The sequence below is a fragment of the Thunnus thynnus genome, chromosome 9, assembly GCF_963924715.1.
Source record: "Thunnus thynnus chromosome 9, fThuThy2.1, whole genome shotgun sequence".
In the NCBI taxonomy this organism is placed as follows: Eukaryota; Metazoa; Chordata; class Actinopteri; order Scombriformes; family Scombridae; genus Thunnus; species Thunnus thynnus.
This window is the reverse complement of record NC_089525.1, coordinates 20,529,309-20,545,149: the sequence shown is the minus strand read 5'-3', so window position 1 is coordinate 20,545,149 and position 15,841 is coordinate 20,529,309. Positions and strand designations below refer to the sequence as shown.

The 15,841-nt window shown below is 40.7% G+C and overlaps 1 protein-coding gene across 8 annotated transcripts in view; it reads right to left on the bottom strand.

Moving 5' to 3' along the window:
- The window catches only part of atp11c (ATPase phospholipid transporting 11C), a 43,392-nt gene extending 30,970 nt beyond the window's left edge, over window positions 1–12,422 (bottom strand). For all 8 annotated transcript variants that reach the window (XM_067599607.1, XM_067599602.1, XM_067599603.1 and 5 more), the window contains exon 1: window positions 11,861–12,422. In XM_067599607.1, the coding sequence (XP_067455708.1) occupies window positions 11,861–11,887 (27 nt within the window). In that variant the 5' untranslated portion in view covers window positions 11,888–12,422. The remainder of the gene's footprint in view (window positions 1–11,860) is intronic.
- Window positions 12,423–15,841: the final 3,419 nt, after the last annotated feature.

The following is a 15,841-nucleotide window of genomic DNA, read 5'->3' as shown; positions in this document are numbered from 1 at the left end:
CCTACATAAGCGAGCTGTGGGCCTCAGTGCTGATTCACAAAAAGAAACGTTGGCACCTAAGCACACATAATTCAAGCTGGAAATTAGATTCTATATAAAATGAGGAAGTAGTCCATGTCCTGGGGTCCTAAAGATAAGAAAAGAACTACTGAATGGCCATTGATTTGGTGGCGATTTCACTGTTAAATATAATGAGGGTCGGACCACGGGGCCCACTTCATTTTTGAGCGGTTACGTGATTTCAATGCTCAACTCCAAAATAGTGAGCCGAAGGCCGCACAAGAAATGCTAATGTAAGGAAATATAGAACTGATTGCATCATCTTTGCCTCATTGTCAAAGGTCAAACAAAGCCATTCAATGCCAATGATGTTAGCAAGTAAAGCAAAAGTGGCCAAGAGTCAAGTGCCAGCATGTCAATACCACACAGTAGATTCTTCCTTGATGAAAAGGCATCAGCTGCAAAACGTGAATAGAGATCAATAAAGCAAACATCCAATGCTCGATTGAGCTGAGGTGTAATTGCTCGGTCAGAAATAAATGGTGCATTAGAGAATTGAGTGAGCCTGAAACTTTACATTAAATTACGCTCTAAATTAAATTATGCACACATTGTGAAATGAGCAGAGGTTGGGATGGGGTGGGGGGCGGGGGGGTAAGGTGCTCCACTGAGAGCTGGGGAAATATAAGGCTGCATTCAGCTACTGCCAAACTCACAATGATGACTCGGGTCTGATGATGCTGCGTCCTGTCACACCATCTCACTATTCAGTGACTATCCACTTTGTAACAATCTGCCTGCTGTTAGTTGAGCAGATGCATACTGAGTAACCCTGTACACTGTTTTGCAATCCAGTACAAACAAATAAAATTTAGACAGTAAAACCTTTAAAAAATTTGTAAAAATGTTTTAAAGGTTTTTTAACTGCTTTATGATGCTGTAGTCTGTGTTGTTGTATGGTGCAGATGATGGCGCATCATCTCAGCTAAGAAACCTGTCGGCTCCACTGATGTAAGTAGGCTGGGCTGGGGCTCTTGTGCAGATGAGTGGGTCAGTGCATCACTTCGACCACACAGCAATCCCACCTTGTCAAACATAATCTTAGTTAACTCCACTACGAGCACTATGGGGATAGTGGATAGTTAATGCAATATTATATGGTCTGCAACCGACAATCATTTTCATTATCAGTTAATCTGCTGGTTATTTGTAAGTTAATTTACATTAATCATTTATTTTATAAAATGTCAGAGGACAGGGAAAAAATTTCCATCACAGCAGCAATTTCACACATTTAAGAAGTTGAGAATTACGATTTATCAATTTATCCACGTAGTTGCCAATAAACTTCTGTTGATCAACTTATCAATTGATGCCATAAGACACAAACGGCTATTGCAACCTAGAAAAACTAAGGCTGTATTCAGGCCAAATCAGGCATTACAGTGGTCCACTGCAGGGGTGAGCAGAGGTGTGGATGTGCTCTAGAACATAACCGCTGTGAAACAACATCTCTGTCCTCCCTCATGGCACGGTTTAGCTCTGATCGCCAGCTGTGATTGGCCACCGCAGCATGACGCCGGGTTGTGTTTCTCCAAAAGTTGATCCTGGATCGACTTTCTCGCCACAGGCCGGTGTGGCACCACTGCAACCAAAACCCCTGCAGCTTAAACGCACTACCCTCATTCAAATGAATGGGAGGTGCGGCGTTTTTCGCCGCACTGCCTGATTTGGTCTGAATACGGCTAAAGTTAAAGGCAATTGGATTTACGGTTTTTATTCTTTAAGACATTTCACCACTTGCCTCTCATCCAAGAAGTTTCTTAAGTGCTCCTCACTGGTGGGGAGTCCATTACATTTTAATCATTTATCATTCAGTGGTCACATACTGTCACGCATAACCCCTGTGATATCAACAAGTGAGTCATCCAAAAATGAAACGGTAACTTCAGTTTCCTTTCACATAGTGTTTCTACATGTTGCCATTTATGGCCTGCAAGTCTGACAGAGAAGTGGTGCTGGCTTTTAGGGCTGCCTTAGACAGCAAAGTGTCTTCTGATTAGTTGTTAAGCCCACCGTTAACATTTAACTGAAGCGCGGCCAAGTCAGCATACATATGCACTGAATCTCCAGACGAGGTCTGTTAGGTGTCAAGCAACTTAATTTCACAAGCACCTCTATGCAAACAGCAAATAAAGACGCCGTCATGCACAGAAGAAAAAAAAGGCTAGTGACAGCAGGCATGACAGTGGCACAGTAAGTATTTACCCTGACACAAATAGATTTTGTGGTCAAACAAAATCAATGCTGTAATATTTTCTTATTAAAGTGCTGAAGCAAATGGAAAAAAAAGTAAGCCTGGGAGAATCAGTTAGGAATCAGAAGATCAGTCTGCTGTTGTGGTTTTGTAACAGTACAAGGGACAAAAACAACAAGCTCAGTCAGTAAGGAATGCAGGAGCTGTGCCATTAAGCTTAAAAAAAAAAATCCACTTAGAAAATCTACTTAAACACATTTAATGAGGTGTGAGGGAGCTGTGCGAAGAAGAGAGAGCACTGGGGACCTACGCTTGTACTTCTTTATGTCCTGCGCGTGTACTAATAGCACTCTGAACTACACTGAGAACGACAGATTTGTTGTAAACTCCATGTTCCCATTTGACCTTGGTATCCGTTTCATGTAATTCCCTGGGTGAAAATGAACCAAGTTGCATAACTCTAATTTCTTACACAGTTGTACTAGCACATGAAAAACAGAAAAAGGAAGGCTCTGCGCGTGTGTGCATGCCTCACTCCTTTATCACATTCAACAACTTAACAACATCTACTCCAAATGCATCTTATCTACTCTGTCAGGTTTTATGATGTTGCTCTAAGGTAAGTGGATTCATCGCAGGTCAACCTTATCAGCCATTTAGTGCAGTACCTCATCATCATCAGTTTTTTCCTCTCAGCACAAAGAGGAGAAACCTTAAGAAGGAAAAGCCCCAAGAGAAGATCTATTACATTAGAGTCTAGGCCTCTATATCAAATGGTATTCTGAGAGTGATGGAATAAATAAATGTCAGCGCAAACGCCTTAACTCAAGTAAACCGTTTCAAAAATGTTGATGACAACAGCCTAACTGCAACATAAAGTTTCTATTATGACAGGCTGAACAGTGTTATTAATATTTGAATACAAGGAGAAAGATCCACACGTTGAGTCAGTGCTGTTAGTCACTGCGGTACTGTATCTCACCTCTCTTTTATTCTCTCTCTCTCTCTCTCTTTCTTTCTTGTCAGCCCACTTGCATGTCCTCTTCCAGCATGCTCACTCTATCACTAATTGTAACTCTCTCAGTTTTGATTACACATCCGAGTGCTCCTTGCATTGGCTGCAGTGAATTTACAGAGCCTACATCATCTTTTGAAGTTAATATAGCACAAACGCACATTAACATCAAACCTGAATTAAAGGTTTGTCACTGGGTACGTTTACATGCACACTAAATATTCTATTATTATTCTGAATATGACAATATTCTGAACTTTACATTTCATGTAAACGGCATACTCCATTTGGATGTTACAAAAGTAGCATTTTCTGATTAAGACATGTGGGATATGCGGGTATTATTCTAGTTTTAGGAGCATTCTTTGGACGTATATACAGCGCATTCAGAAAATGCGTCACAATTGGTGTTTTTACTGCAGTTTGTGACACACGGCCCGCTTGCCTGTTTACCTCTGTGCAGGTAAAATGACATACACTGGAGCAGGAAGGCAGACAGAGGAGAGGAATGAGTGGAGAGTTGTTCAGGATGGGCTGGAAAAGCAGAGCACGTTTTCTCCATAACGAGGATGGAGGGTTTTTGGTTATTAACCTGACATGCAGCCATGGATAAACGGTGATGACTCGGTGTGATGCACGGAAAAAAACACTCAGCAGTGTAGTAAACATCATGGGACAACCTTTGTACTGGATGTACCTGTAACCATAAATTTATAATACCATTCATATCAATATCACTTATACACATCAGGCAGCGGCTCACTCATGTTTTTCACCTCGCTGGTTTACTTGACTGCCTGCTGAGATGTTGTGATTCGTGTTCCCACTGGAGCAGAGGAAAACCCTGAAAACCCTCTGCATGTTAACAGGAATATTAGTGGAATATTCATTAGCCATGTAAACAGCTTAGTAGGAATATCAGAATAAGGGCAAAAACCAGAATATTTTGTGCATGTAAACGCAGTCACTGTCACTACAAGGACTTTAATAAGCGCCCCTTTGTTGCATTTCCTGTGCAACAAACAAGTTCTTAATATGGCTGTTTCCCGCGGGCTGATTTGTCAAATTTCAACACAAAGATCCTTTGTTAAATTTAACTACTTTAACTTCTTAGTGTACCCTCTATATCTCCAAATATCTAAGAAATATCATTACAGGTCTCTTCAGCACGTCTTAAAATTTGTTTTTGAGTCGTGTGGCTACAGTTTGTTTATGCTTTTATCATTTTCAGCAATCTACGAAAAGCAATGATAACAAATATTTTCCTCATATATGGAAAAGTAGTCTTCATGTTTTGTCCATATGCCAATTCCTAAATTACCCACTTGTTTATTACCACTGTGTTACAAATATTAGTCACTTTCCTTCCTTAAAATGAGTGGAACATCACAACATTTTTTTTTTTTTTTTTAAATGAGGGAAAATGATGTTAATGTGAAGCAGGGTGTTGCTGAAAAGGAGCGAGCAAGCAGGTCAGCTTAAACTCTAAATAAAAAGGAAAAAAATAATGGCCGACTAAAACAATTTCAGTTGACTATACACCTGAAACTTGTAAAAAAATGTAAATGTAAAAATCACTCTGGATGGGTAAGAAAAGAACGACCAGACTTACTGTTAACATTGCTGTTGCCAAATTTCCCAATTTCTTCAATTTCCATGTACTTTGCCACAGCATAAGTAGTATTTTGTTAGTTGAAAGGATATGGGCGCAATGCGGGAGATCGTAATATATAACGATTAAATTAACAAATAGACTACCTCTCTCAAAAAAATCCACATTAATGTTATGAGTATTAGCCTACTAAATCAAAATGAAAAGCAGAGCCATTACCCCATAGTGAAACAGGAGTTACCTCCATCATGGCTTCACCAACACTTGGCCTATGGCATAGTATAAAGACCCCATACCAGAGGCTACTCTCTCCTCTGTCCAGTGTTTGCACACAGTGATGAATAGCCTCACAGAGTAATAATAGTCCAACTTGAACTGAGGGCTGATCCTAAGGAGCTGTTGTGGATAGGCAAAGGCTCATTGTTCTACTAGCATCGCTGCAGCTGTACAAGACACAGAGTGTACTGTACCATAGGCTGGTACTGGCCTACATTACACTGTGTCCCTCGACAATGGGGAGGAGGGGAAACTCATCTAGACCTCGCAATGGGAGCTGCTTCCTCAATCATTTGGTAGCCTCAAAAAACAATGCTGACAGAGGTCTGTGGTCATTTGTTTATCCGTCACACGCTGTTCCTCAAAACACAACCTTCGACTGAACAGAGGGCTGCACCTCACAAGCCTTTCATATTCACTAGGCAAGTTATTTTTTAACCGGCTCACAGTCTCAAAGCATTCATTTACTTAGGCTTTGGTTTTAAGATTATATGTTACTCCACCTTCTCCTGCTTGAACTTTGTCCCCGTAACCACTGTACCATGCTCTAGACAAGTTAGCTCCCTGACTATTAGAGAAAATGACAAAAGTGAATTATTTTCAAGGGTTCTTATATAGAAAATCGCCACACTTAATGTTTTAAGACCAGGAAAAGTGAGCACATTTTGAGCTGCAGCCTAGTCACACTTTAATCTATAATTAAAGAGAATTTAAAGTAGTGAAGCCATAAATGGAGTATGGTTTTTCCAGCCAAGTGCACATGCTCTTTCTGCTGTTTTTGTGTGCGTGTGTGCGACATATCACCAGATTCAGCTACCTAGATGAAGGTGTTTGATCCAGCTGGGGGGGGGGGGGGGGGGGGGGGGGTTTCTGTGTAGCGTATGGGTTGTAATTTAACTTAACTCCCCCCACCCACTGTGTCTGGCAGAAAGCCATGCAATACTAACAAAAGGAATTTACAGTATATACTAATGCTGACAAGCTTTAAAAAAAATCTCCATCTCAGCTACAGCCCTACTGATGACATTATCTTTAATAATATACGAGGCTACACTGGCTGTAATTGCTATTCAATTAATTATCTTTAGACACTGCATAGGGGGCCAATGAGACTAATGACAAAACCCAATGTGGTTCTTGTCTTCCTCTGCTCAGAGGGCATGGTCGATTTGGGTTTTCGCACCAAGCGTTTCCTCCCACTGAAGTGTGACCACATTAAAAAGCCTCATTTTTCCTCACTGCAACTCAGAAAAACTACCTTCCTAGCTGGAGGGTTGCAGTGGAGATAATCATTGTAGGCTGTAACTTAACCTAGGTGTTTATGTGTGTGCGTGTGTGTTCGTGTGTGTGTGTGTGGGAGGGGACATGTTCGTATGTCTTCCAGCACTCGTTAAATCCTCACATGGGCTTTGCTGTTCCTCTTCTCTGTGTCAGTGAGTACCCTATCATTTCAGGTGACAATGAAAAACTGGGATGATGAAACATCAAGAAGATGCCGTCTTCTCTCCTCCTCCCTCCGTGCTCAGACACAGAGTGAGACATAGACACACACACACACACACACACCAAAAAAAAAAAAAAAAAAAAAAAAACATCCCCCCACACATCTCAGCATTCTCTTCACATCTCACTGCGAATGCTCTCTGGGTAATGCTAGAGCTGGAGCATGGCACAGAAAATCTCTGGATGAGCCTTTATACATATATGGATGACGAGGATGCATTTTGAGTGCCGCTAGCCTGGCGAGGATACGTGGGTCAGGAGAGGGAGGAGCGATGTGAAGAGAATTCAAAATAAATGAAGCAACCTGAATTATTTAGAGGTACAAACTGAGAATTCAACCTAGCTTTTAAAAGGAAGTGGAAGATTGCCACAAAAAGCCATCCGCGGTCCCCTTGTATCCAACCCGACCCACCCACTCCGATGTTAATCACCACAGAAACCCTGAAGGAGTGCATCCATTAGGTAAGCACAGCGGAGAGAGAGATGGACAGGTGCAAAGAGGCTACAGGTCCACCCCCTGGTTTCACTCCACTTTGAGTCACGCAGGGCTTTCTGGACTCCCTCACTATATTTTATCACCCCGCTATCCCACAGCCGGGCCGCTTATTCCCTCACACCGCCTCCCTCCCCACACTAAATATATTTATTATCCTGCTGTGTGTTGCAGATGAGCTCCTTTGGCTGGGTTTCCATTACTGGGCAGAGTGCAGGAGAACAGACGGAGAGAGGAAGGAAGAGAAAGAAATGAGAGTAAGCAATTCTGTTCGCCAGGCAGCGCACGGTGCAAGACTAATGGCGGCAAAACTGAGCACAGCTCTAATCAATACGCATCTCTCCTAATCAAACAGGCCTAATAAATCAAATGGCAGCTACATGCCTTGTATGGTATGTGGCCTTCAGATGCACTCTTACTCTAACTGCTCACCCAAGAGAGAAAACTCTGTTTGAGGACTCATCAGTTAATAAAAGCCCTTAATATGTTTCCAACAGGTGCTACAAGCTGCTCACAGACAAGTGTATAAAAGCAAGACTGATCTGAATGCAATATAAAAAAATACATTTGGAGCATTATGAAGCATGGTAGATAATGCAGCAAGACCAAAATACAGTAATGAAAAAAGCATGAGGTACATTTGACATCACTGAGTGCTTATAATGCTGCAAATCAGACTCATTATCCTAGTACTTGCAATTTAGATGAAAGTACTGTACAGCAGCGGGTAAAAAAAAAAAACATCCTCTTTTATTGTGGAACAAATAACCCCCAGAAAAAGTGATACCAGATATACGTGGCATTCATGTGGTGTTGGAATAATCAGAAAAATGTGTTCCCGACAGGAAAATTCACATGTATGCCCCCTCAAGTCGGAACAACAACAGGAATATTTTGGTAAACAATTTGCCGAAAGTTGACGTCATGTACACAGAAACATGGCGGACGAAAGTAAACGTTTGGTTGATGGCAAAAAACTTTTTACTAGTTCACGTATTGCATATCAATTTTTTGCTCACATGTAATTTGTAATATGGTATTAAGTTGTAACCGTTGCTGTCCACATAGAATGATCTAATAGTTAGAGAATGTATTTATTAGCATTAACCCTGATAACAGGTCAGCTTAAGCAATATTTTAGTGCTTTTAGGGAACGTACTGATGCAGCAACAAGTCTGGGACAAATTACAACACATCTTTTTGTAGCGTCCATGTTGTTTCCACATTATGACTTAAAAGCTCATAAACACACCGTAGTCGAAAGAACGACTTCTCAACTCTGGAAACGGGACCATCCTTGAAGGCAGCAAAAGCCTCTTATAATATACTTAACCATGTGTGGTCACATTAGCAAAAAGATGTTTCTAAAAACAACGATCTTACTGTGTTGTTGTGTGTAATCTGCAGGCATGTCAACATTGTCTGCACTTGTTGGTGTTGGTGGGTGAGTATCTGCTTGCAGGTTTGTGTGTACATCTCAGACCTGCGGGTACTCTGAGCTGACCTGACCTGAGAAACAGGTCTGCAGAGCCCTGGGGCTTCCAAACACATTCGACATGCAAGCCTTCAATCCTTCACTCATAACAACATCTCCTGCCAGGCAAGGGCCTGCCTACTAGTGCTTGGGTCACAGTCGAGTAGAGATAGATCTAAGACAAGCAAGCCTCAGTGCATCATCCTGCAGCCTGTTGGACAGATTGAAGAGAGAGGGATGGCAGAAGGGTGAGGGGGAAAACCCTTACTGGGGTTACGGAAAAACAAAGTGGTGCTGCACTCTGAGCAATCAAACCTGAGTATTAAAGGTGATGACGGAAAATATTTGATAATTCAATTCGTAGGACTCAAATCACAATTGAATTTGCATGATAGAGTTTTAATACATTAGTTATGGGGGGAAACCTCAGTTACTTCAAATCAGATTTTCACAACATGTATCTGGCAACAAGAAAAAGACACACTCATAGCATCAAAAGATGGATGTTCCATGTATGAAAAAATAAATGTGTAAACGTCATGTTACATAAGTGTAGCACTTATCACTCAGAATGTAAACCACAGTGTGAACATGTAGGCTAGAAACTTCTCATCATCATTTGATGAGAGTACATTTTCACATGGTAGTTAAACATGCTACCAAGACAAAATATAATACATTTCACACAGAAAATGTGGACTGCAGCCGTGGAACAGTCCAGCTAACTTCACCTTTTTTCCCCTTCTTAAAATTTGTCAATCATATTAGGGCTGCTACTAATTATTAATTTTCATTACTGATCCAGAGTCCACATCTCCCAATTGCTTGTTTTGTCTGACCAAGAGTCTAAAACCAAAGCGTGTTCAATTTACAATTATATAAAGCTGCGATAAACAGCAAATCTTTGCATGTGAGACATCAGAAATAGCAATTAGGCAATTTTGCTTGACAAATTACTTAAGTGATTGATTATCAACACTGTTATTCTTAATTAATCTGTTATACAATAAGTGATAATTGTTAGCACTAAGTCCTATTGTTATATAAGCCTGACACAAAGCAATTCAGTTAGTGTCAGTATGACCATTTCCTGCCTTTGTGCACATAATAAGAGAACCTGTCAAGCTTCCATCGTCTAACTGGGTTGTGCAGGGCTGGACCATTTTACAGAAGCTTGTGTGTACTTCACTACTGAGCAGAAGGACTATCAGCTACTGTAACAGAGTCAAAATATAGAGCAGAAACTTCACTAGTGTGATTTCGACTGTGTGAGTAGGCAGGGGCCTACTGGTTACCATGGTGCAAAAACCGTACTGAGGTGCCGCCTTGGCGATGGTGTTTTCATGCGTCTCCTGTGTTCTCAATGAATACTATCACATTTCCACCAGGCTCCACCTCTCACAGATCACACTGCTGCCTTCAAGGGCTTGAACAAACATCAAAGGCAACTCTGTGATTCTGCATTCCTGTCAGAGCTTTACAACCTCTGGAGCCTCCCCCCTCATGAAAAAGCCCAATCTCACTCATTCTAACAGCCATTTTTAATGATTTTCCAAAGACACACTCAGGGTTTAGTGGTACAGTGCATCATAGTGGGGGAGTCAAGTGAGGCATATGAGGCCACCTCAGTGCCTTTTGGTATGAGCAGTCACTTGCCCCCCCCCCCCCCCCCCCTCTCCATCCTTCTCTCTCTTTATGATGTACATGTACCTCCCGTGGGCAAGGGGAGGGTGTGTGAATCAGGAGGCAGCGAGCCCGCGCCTGAGATAACAGCACTGTGTGCATCAGTGACAGTGTGGCTGGCTGCTTCGCACAAAATATTATTTACAGCTCACACTGAGGAGAAATTACAGCAGCAATCCTCTCCAGAAGCAGGAAAATCAGCTGACCTGGCAACACTTAGAGAGAGGCCAGGAGGAGGGTCAGGCACTATAATTATTATATTGCTTCCCCTTATTCACTGTCGATATCTATACTGCTCACATAGCCTGTGGGGGATTCAACCCACTGCTGACAACAGGTTACCGGTGCATAAGGGGATGATAAAGAGGCCGTAAAGACGGCTTAGCATTTATAAACCTGGCCTTGCAGATAGTTACTCCACTTTCAACTAGTCCACTCATGACTGATTAACGCGTTAGAAGGGCAATGAAACCAATGGATGAACTTTAAAAGGGTAAGAATTAAATTGACCAGTCTGGAAATATGATGTCAAGGCAGTTCAGTTTGGCAAAATACCAACTTATATTGAACAAAAGCTGGACACAAAGTAACATTATAGCAGAAAGCAACTGTAGCACAATACAGAACTACTATTAGGCATCCTACCAAGAGCTGCAACCAACATTTATTTTCTTTATCAATTAATTGATTTAGTCTTTGAAAAGTCAAATAAATTATACAAAATGTCCATCACAAGTTTTGTGAGGTCAAGGTGACAACTTCATGTCTTATTTTGTCTCAGCAAAGATTCAAAATCCAAATATATTCTATTTAAAAGGATATGAAACTATGAAAAGTGTGTTTTACTAGTACAGCTTAACTGACATGATTATCAATATTGTTGCTGATTAATTTTCATGTTCACTGACCAATTGTTACACTTCTAACCATGAAGGTTTAAAAGAGACATAACGTTTGAAGTATGGCTTTGCTCCTCATAAGAGAGCATATATTTAGCACTTGGGTCCTCAGAGAAAAGCAGCCATGTCTCTGGAGACAGATAGATGCTCTTCTAATTGAGATTTAGCCTCGAGTCTTTTTAACGTACAACAGTACACAGGTGGGAATTCTGTTCACTGTTCATGTACGTACAGTTGCAAGTTTACGTGGCAGAAAACAAAATTGCTTTATAGAAATCCCTGTCTGACTGTGTGTGTGACCCCAAAGTGTAGTTAAATGACTCTGAGTGTAGCTACCAACTTAACATCTGTCGTGACTTCCTGGCAGGGAAGAACTTACCTAGCAGTTAGCTAACTGGCTGAAAAAGCTTCCGCAACAAGAGCAATCATATGAGACAACAGCTGTTTCGTGTTGTCATTCAGTGTGAAGTAACGGCTTGACACAAGCCAGCCCTCTCACGCATTTACGGGGAAAAATGTCAAGAGGAACTTACATTATTTCAGGGCAGAATCACGGCGGTTAGAACGTTAGCCGGAGAGGCAGGATGCCAGAAGCTAACAATGTGTGTGTATATGTGGGTGTGTAATGTTTATATTAGTCACACATACCAAACGGTTAATTCTTCTCCGTAGCATCTTCTAGTTTATCTTCTTGGATTTCGCAGTACTGATGAACTCTTCTGATTCAACAGACGCCTCCGGGCTCCTTTTCAGCTTCTCCGGGGAATAACTTTACATGTATGTTAGTTAACCTGCTAGCTCCTTAGCTATCTAGTCTCTACTCTAACGTTAGTTCTAGCTATATGAAATGCCGCAGCGACGCTACATCGTTTCCATTTTGTTTGATTTCGGTATCTTCCCACCATTCGCATTCTCTCCCCCCTTGAATATTTTCCGCGTTGCGGTGTACTAGTCGCGCGTCCCTCTGCTCAGGGCTGAAACAGTCCCTGACATTTCGCTCTGTGCCCTGTTGCTGAGACTCATGCAAATCATTTGTCGCTCTCAAGTCTGCCTCCCGGGTGATTCAGAAACTGCCGCCGACACACTATCAACTAACTTCTCTTAATCAATCCCCGCGCACAGGTCTCATCACCTCCCCTGAAACAATTTTCACTCCACGGCAACCAGCAGCAGCACAGACGTTCCCACGTTCATAAGCTCCACCCGGCGAAGGTGCGGCGACTTTAGCCCACACTGCATTATGGGTAATGTTGTTGAAGTGCGAACTACAATCTTTTTTTCCCTGCATGGTCTGTAGTGGCATGGAGAGGTGTTAATTTGTGACTGCGCTCTGAGGATCACAGAGCACTTAATAGAAACCTCTTCTCTGGATAGACTGTGCATGGGGGATTTTCTAGAGTGCTGAACTAAACCTTATAATAGAATGATAGTTAATAAGTGTTAGTTGGATGTTACACAATATCCCAGTAAAAGCCTTAGATGCAGCTGTTGCTGATGTAGCTGATGCTGGAAAATATATATATACCACAGACGTTTTTTTAAAATAGCTTAAAAACATGTTACTAGCAATAAAGTCAGTATATATGCAGGATATAACAATAATTATTCTTTAACATCGGGAATATTTTCCATAACATTTAGATTGTTCAAATAGAACTTACATTGGACTTCTCAGTTTGAGCTATAGTCTACTAACAGATAGTCTAATATCTCATGCATCTCATGCTTGACAGCCTCCTGCATATATGTTAACATTTAGTTGCTAAATATGTTTTTTTCTCAGAGGAGGAAATGTTCTGAAAATATCAAAAATAACAATTGTACCATCTTGATTTTAAATGATTTGCTCCGAGTGTGCTCTCATAATTAACAACTGCAACTTTATCATTTTTATTTGAGAATGTTTTTGGGCAACGTAGCATAACACTGACAATAAAACAATAAAACCAAGGCAGGAAATGACCGCAGTGTAACTATAAAAGTAAAACCATTAAAGGTGGGTCAAAATACCATGACATAAAACATCACTAATTAAAAGGTTATCCTGAGTAATGTCCAGCTAACACAGACCTTTAACTGCTTTCTGACTGTGCAGTTAAAGGTCTAAGGTCAACACATCTCAGGAGAGAATCAAGCAGGTTAAACAAACTGTACTTTTGGGAATAGTATTACAGTAAATAAAGCTATGCAAGACTGCAAACCTCTTAACTCGCTTGCCAAAAGTCACATTTGCTTCAAAGGTCTCACTTTTTGCTACTAGCTTGTAGTGACAGAAAGAACACCATGTGACCTTTGGTAGACTAAAAAGCTTGGGTTTGTCACAAAGTTTGAATGTGCAGATGTGGTGAAAAGTTATGCTATTGTGGGACAAGTTGAAATGCGTAGAAATGCAAAATATGCTACAATTCTGTGGAAAAGGGGAACAGGGAAGAACTATTCCCCAAACATACAAAGCTAACAACTTCTCGGTTCTTGTGATGTGTCATCAAAGGCCATACTGAGAAATTAGACGAAAAGTCAGCTGCGACTACAGAGCCGTTTGGTTACATTGTGATCTCTTTTAGGAAATCAGTATTGTTCTATGATGCTCTCAAAAAGTACTGAGGTATTTCTAAAAGCTATTATTTTGAGTCATAAAACAACCTGGATTTATCTGAACCTTCAAACAACAACAAAAACAATAAATGCAAAGTTAAACCAAAACCATGTTCAAACCACATGCCGTGGATTAAAGTGCATGTTGTTCTCAAATGGAAAAGCGAAACTCTTCTTAGAAGCCAATTTCTGTTTTTGATTGTGTCATAGCATGACTGAATGTAGTAGCTATTTGAATGTGGCAACTGATTTGCACTTCTTCCTCGTGACCTCCATGTTGGAAATGAAACGTGGTCATTTTGAAACTGAGACAGTGGTGTCGAAGAGTAAGTGTAGTTAGGTTGCACATAACTTTCAGATATCATTCATAGTATCAAGGACACCAGTGCTGAAACAGTCCCTGACATTTCACTCTGTGCCCTGTTGCTTTGACTCATGCAAATCGTATGTCGCTCTGAAGTCTGCCTATCACATGCAGCTTTCAGATATCATTCATGCTGTCAAGGACACCAGCGAGCTAGGGTTCCTGTGGTTTTGTGAGGGTGTTTTTGTGTGTGAATTAATGCTTTGAATCGGTTGCACAGTCAATGTGGTTTGTGGTTTGTTTTCAATGGAAACTAATGGTCAGCCCTGACGAGAAGAGTACAGCTTGACATCTTTTTTAAGTTACCAAAAAACAAACATTAAAAGTATTACAAGTATTATCAATCAAGACTTCCCCTTAGTTAAATCGACTTAGTAGATATGTCCTTAAAGGTTATTCATTAGGATTTTTCCATTTTATTAGTTTTTACATAGACGATATGGTACAGAGTCAACAGCTCAAACATGGTTCAATACCTATACTATATACTATATACTGCTATACAGCTGGCGAACAGGAGATGTGTATGTGTGTCTCTCCGTGTGTGGGTGCGTGCACATGTGTGTGTGTGTGTATGTGTGTGTGTGTCATAGGATACTTTCAGGGACACATTTCAGGCTAAAGACCAGTTAATTGGGGACAACAGCTGTGTCCACAATAGGGGAAAAGCTGATTTTTAGGTCAGTGGTTAAGGTTAGGGTTAGGGTAAGTGTCCAGGAAATGAGTGTCTGTGTATTGTCCCCAAAACTGATCTAGATCAACGTGTGTGTGTGTGTGTCTGTATCTGTGTGTCTGTGTGTGTGAGCGTGTGTGTGCCAGCTGTGTGGTGAGATGTGAGAAATAAAATGAGAGAAAACCACAGCCTATATACTGCTATACAGCTGGGAGACAGGAGATATAAATATAAGGCGTGTATAAACTCTTAAAAATTTAAGTTTACAATCTGCAGATCGGTCATGAGCATTTTATGTCATACTGCTGTCAAAATGCAAAAGGATTTTCTGGCTGTTTTAGAGAATTTCTACTGTCAACCAGTGGTCATTTACTGCAGACTAAAGGATAAACATATTTTTACAGTGTCATAATTAGAGAGGCAGTCAGAGAAATTGCAAAAGAGGAAGTGTCACATCACACCACGATAGATGCGTGGCTGTTAGTTGGACTCTATCTCCACCATGTGGCCAAATGAAGAATTTTTTTTATTTTATTTTACTATTTGTTGAATCTTGACAACAGCTGCCTTCTTTTCCATTTAGTCCTTTACATAAAGTTAAAACAATGTGTCAGCTGCAGTGTAGCTCGGGTGACTTGATTTCAAGCAGGGTAAAGCCATTTGCAGTAATCTACAAGAATCAGATATATACCATATAAATATATATATAGTATATAACATATAAACTGTGTTATATGTTATAGTTAAGTTACATTCAACCTTGTGCTGATTCAGAGTTGTAATTCTGTCTGGGTTATTCTAACAAGAGGATCATTTTTCCTGTGACTAAATAAATACATATATTTAAGAGAAAGAAAGGGCATAAAACAAACAAACAACAACAACAAAGAAAAAAGACAGAGACATGAACTATTCATACATGAGCAAATATTAACAGAGAACAGTGTTATTTTATGACAACTTGGCCACTTTTTTACCATTCTACAACATGCATACC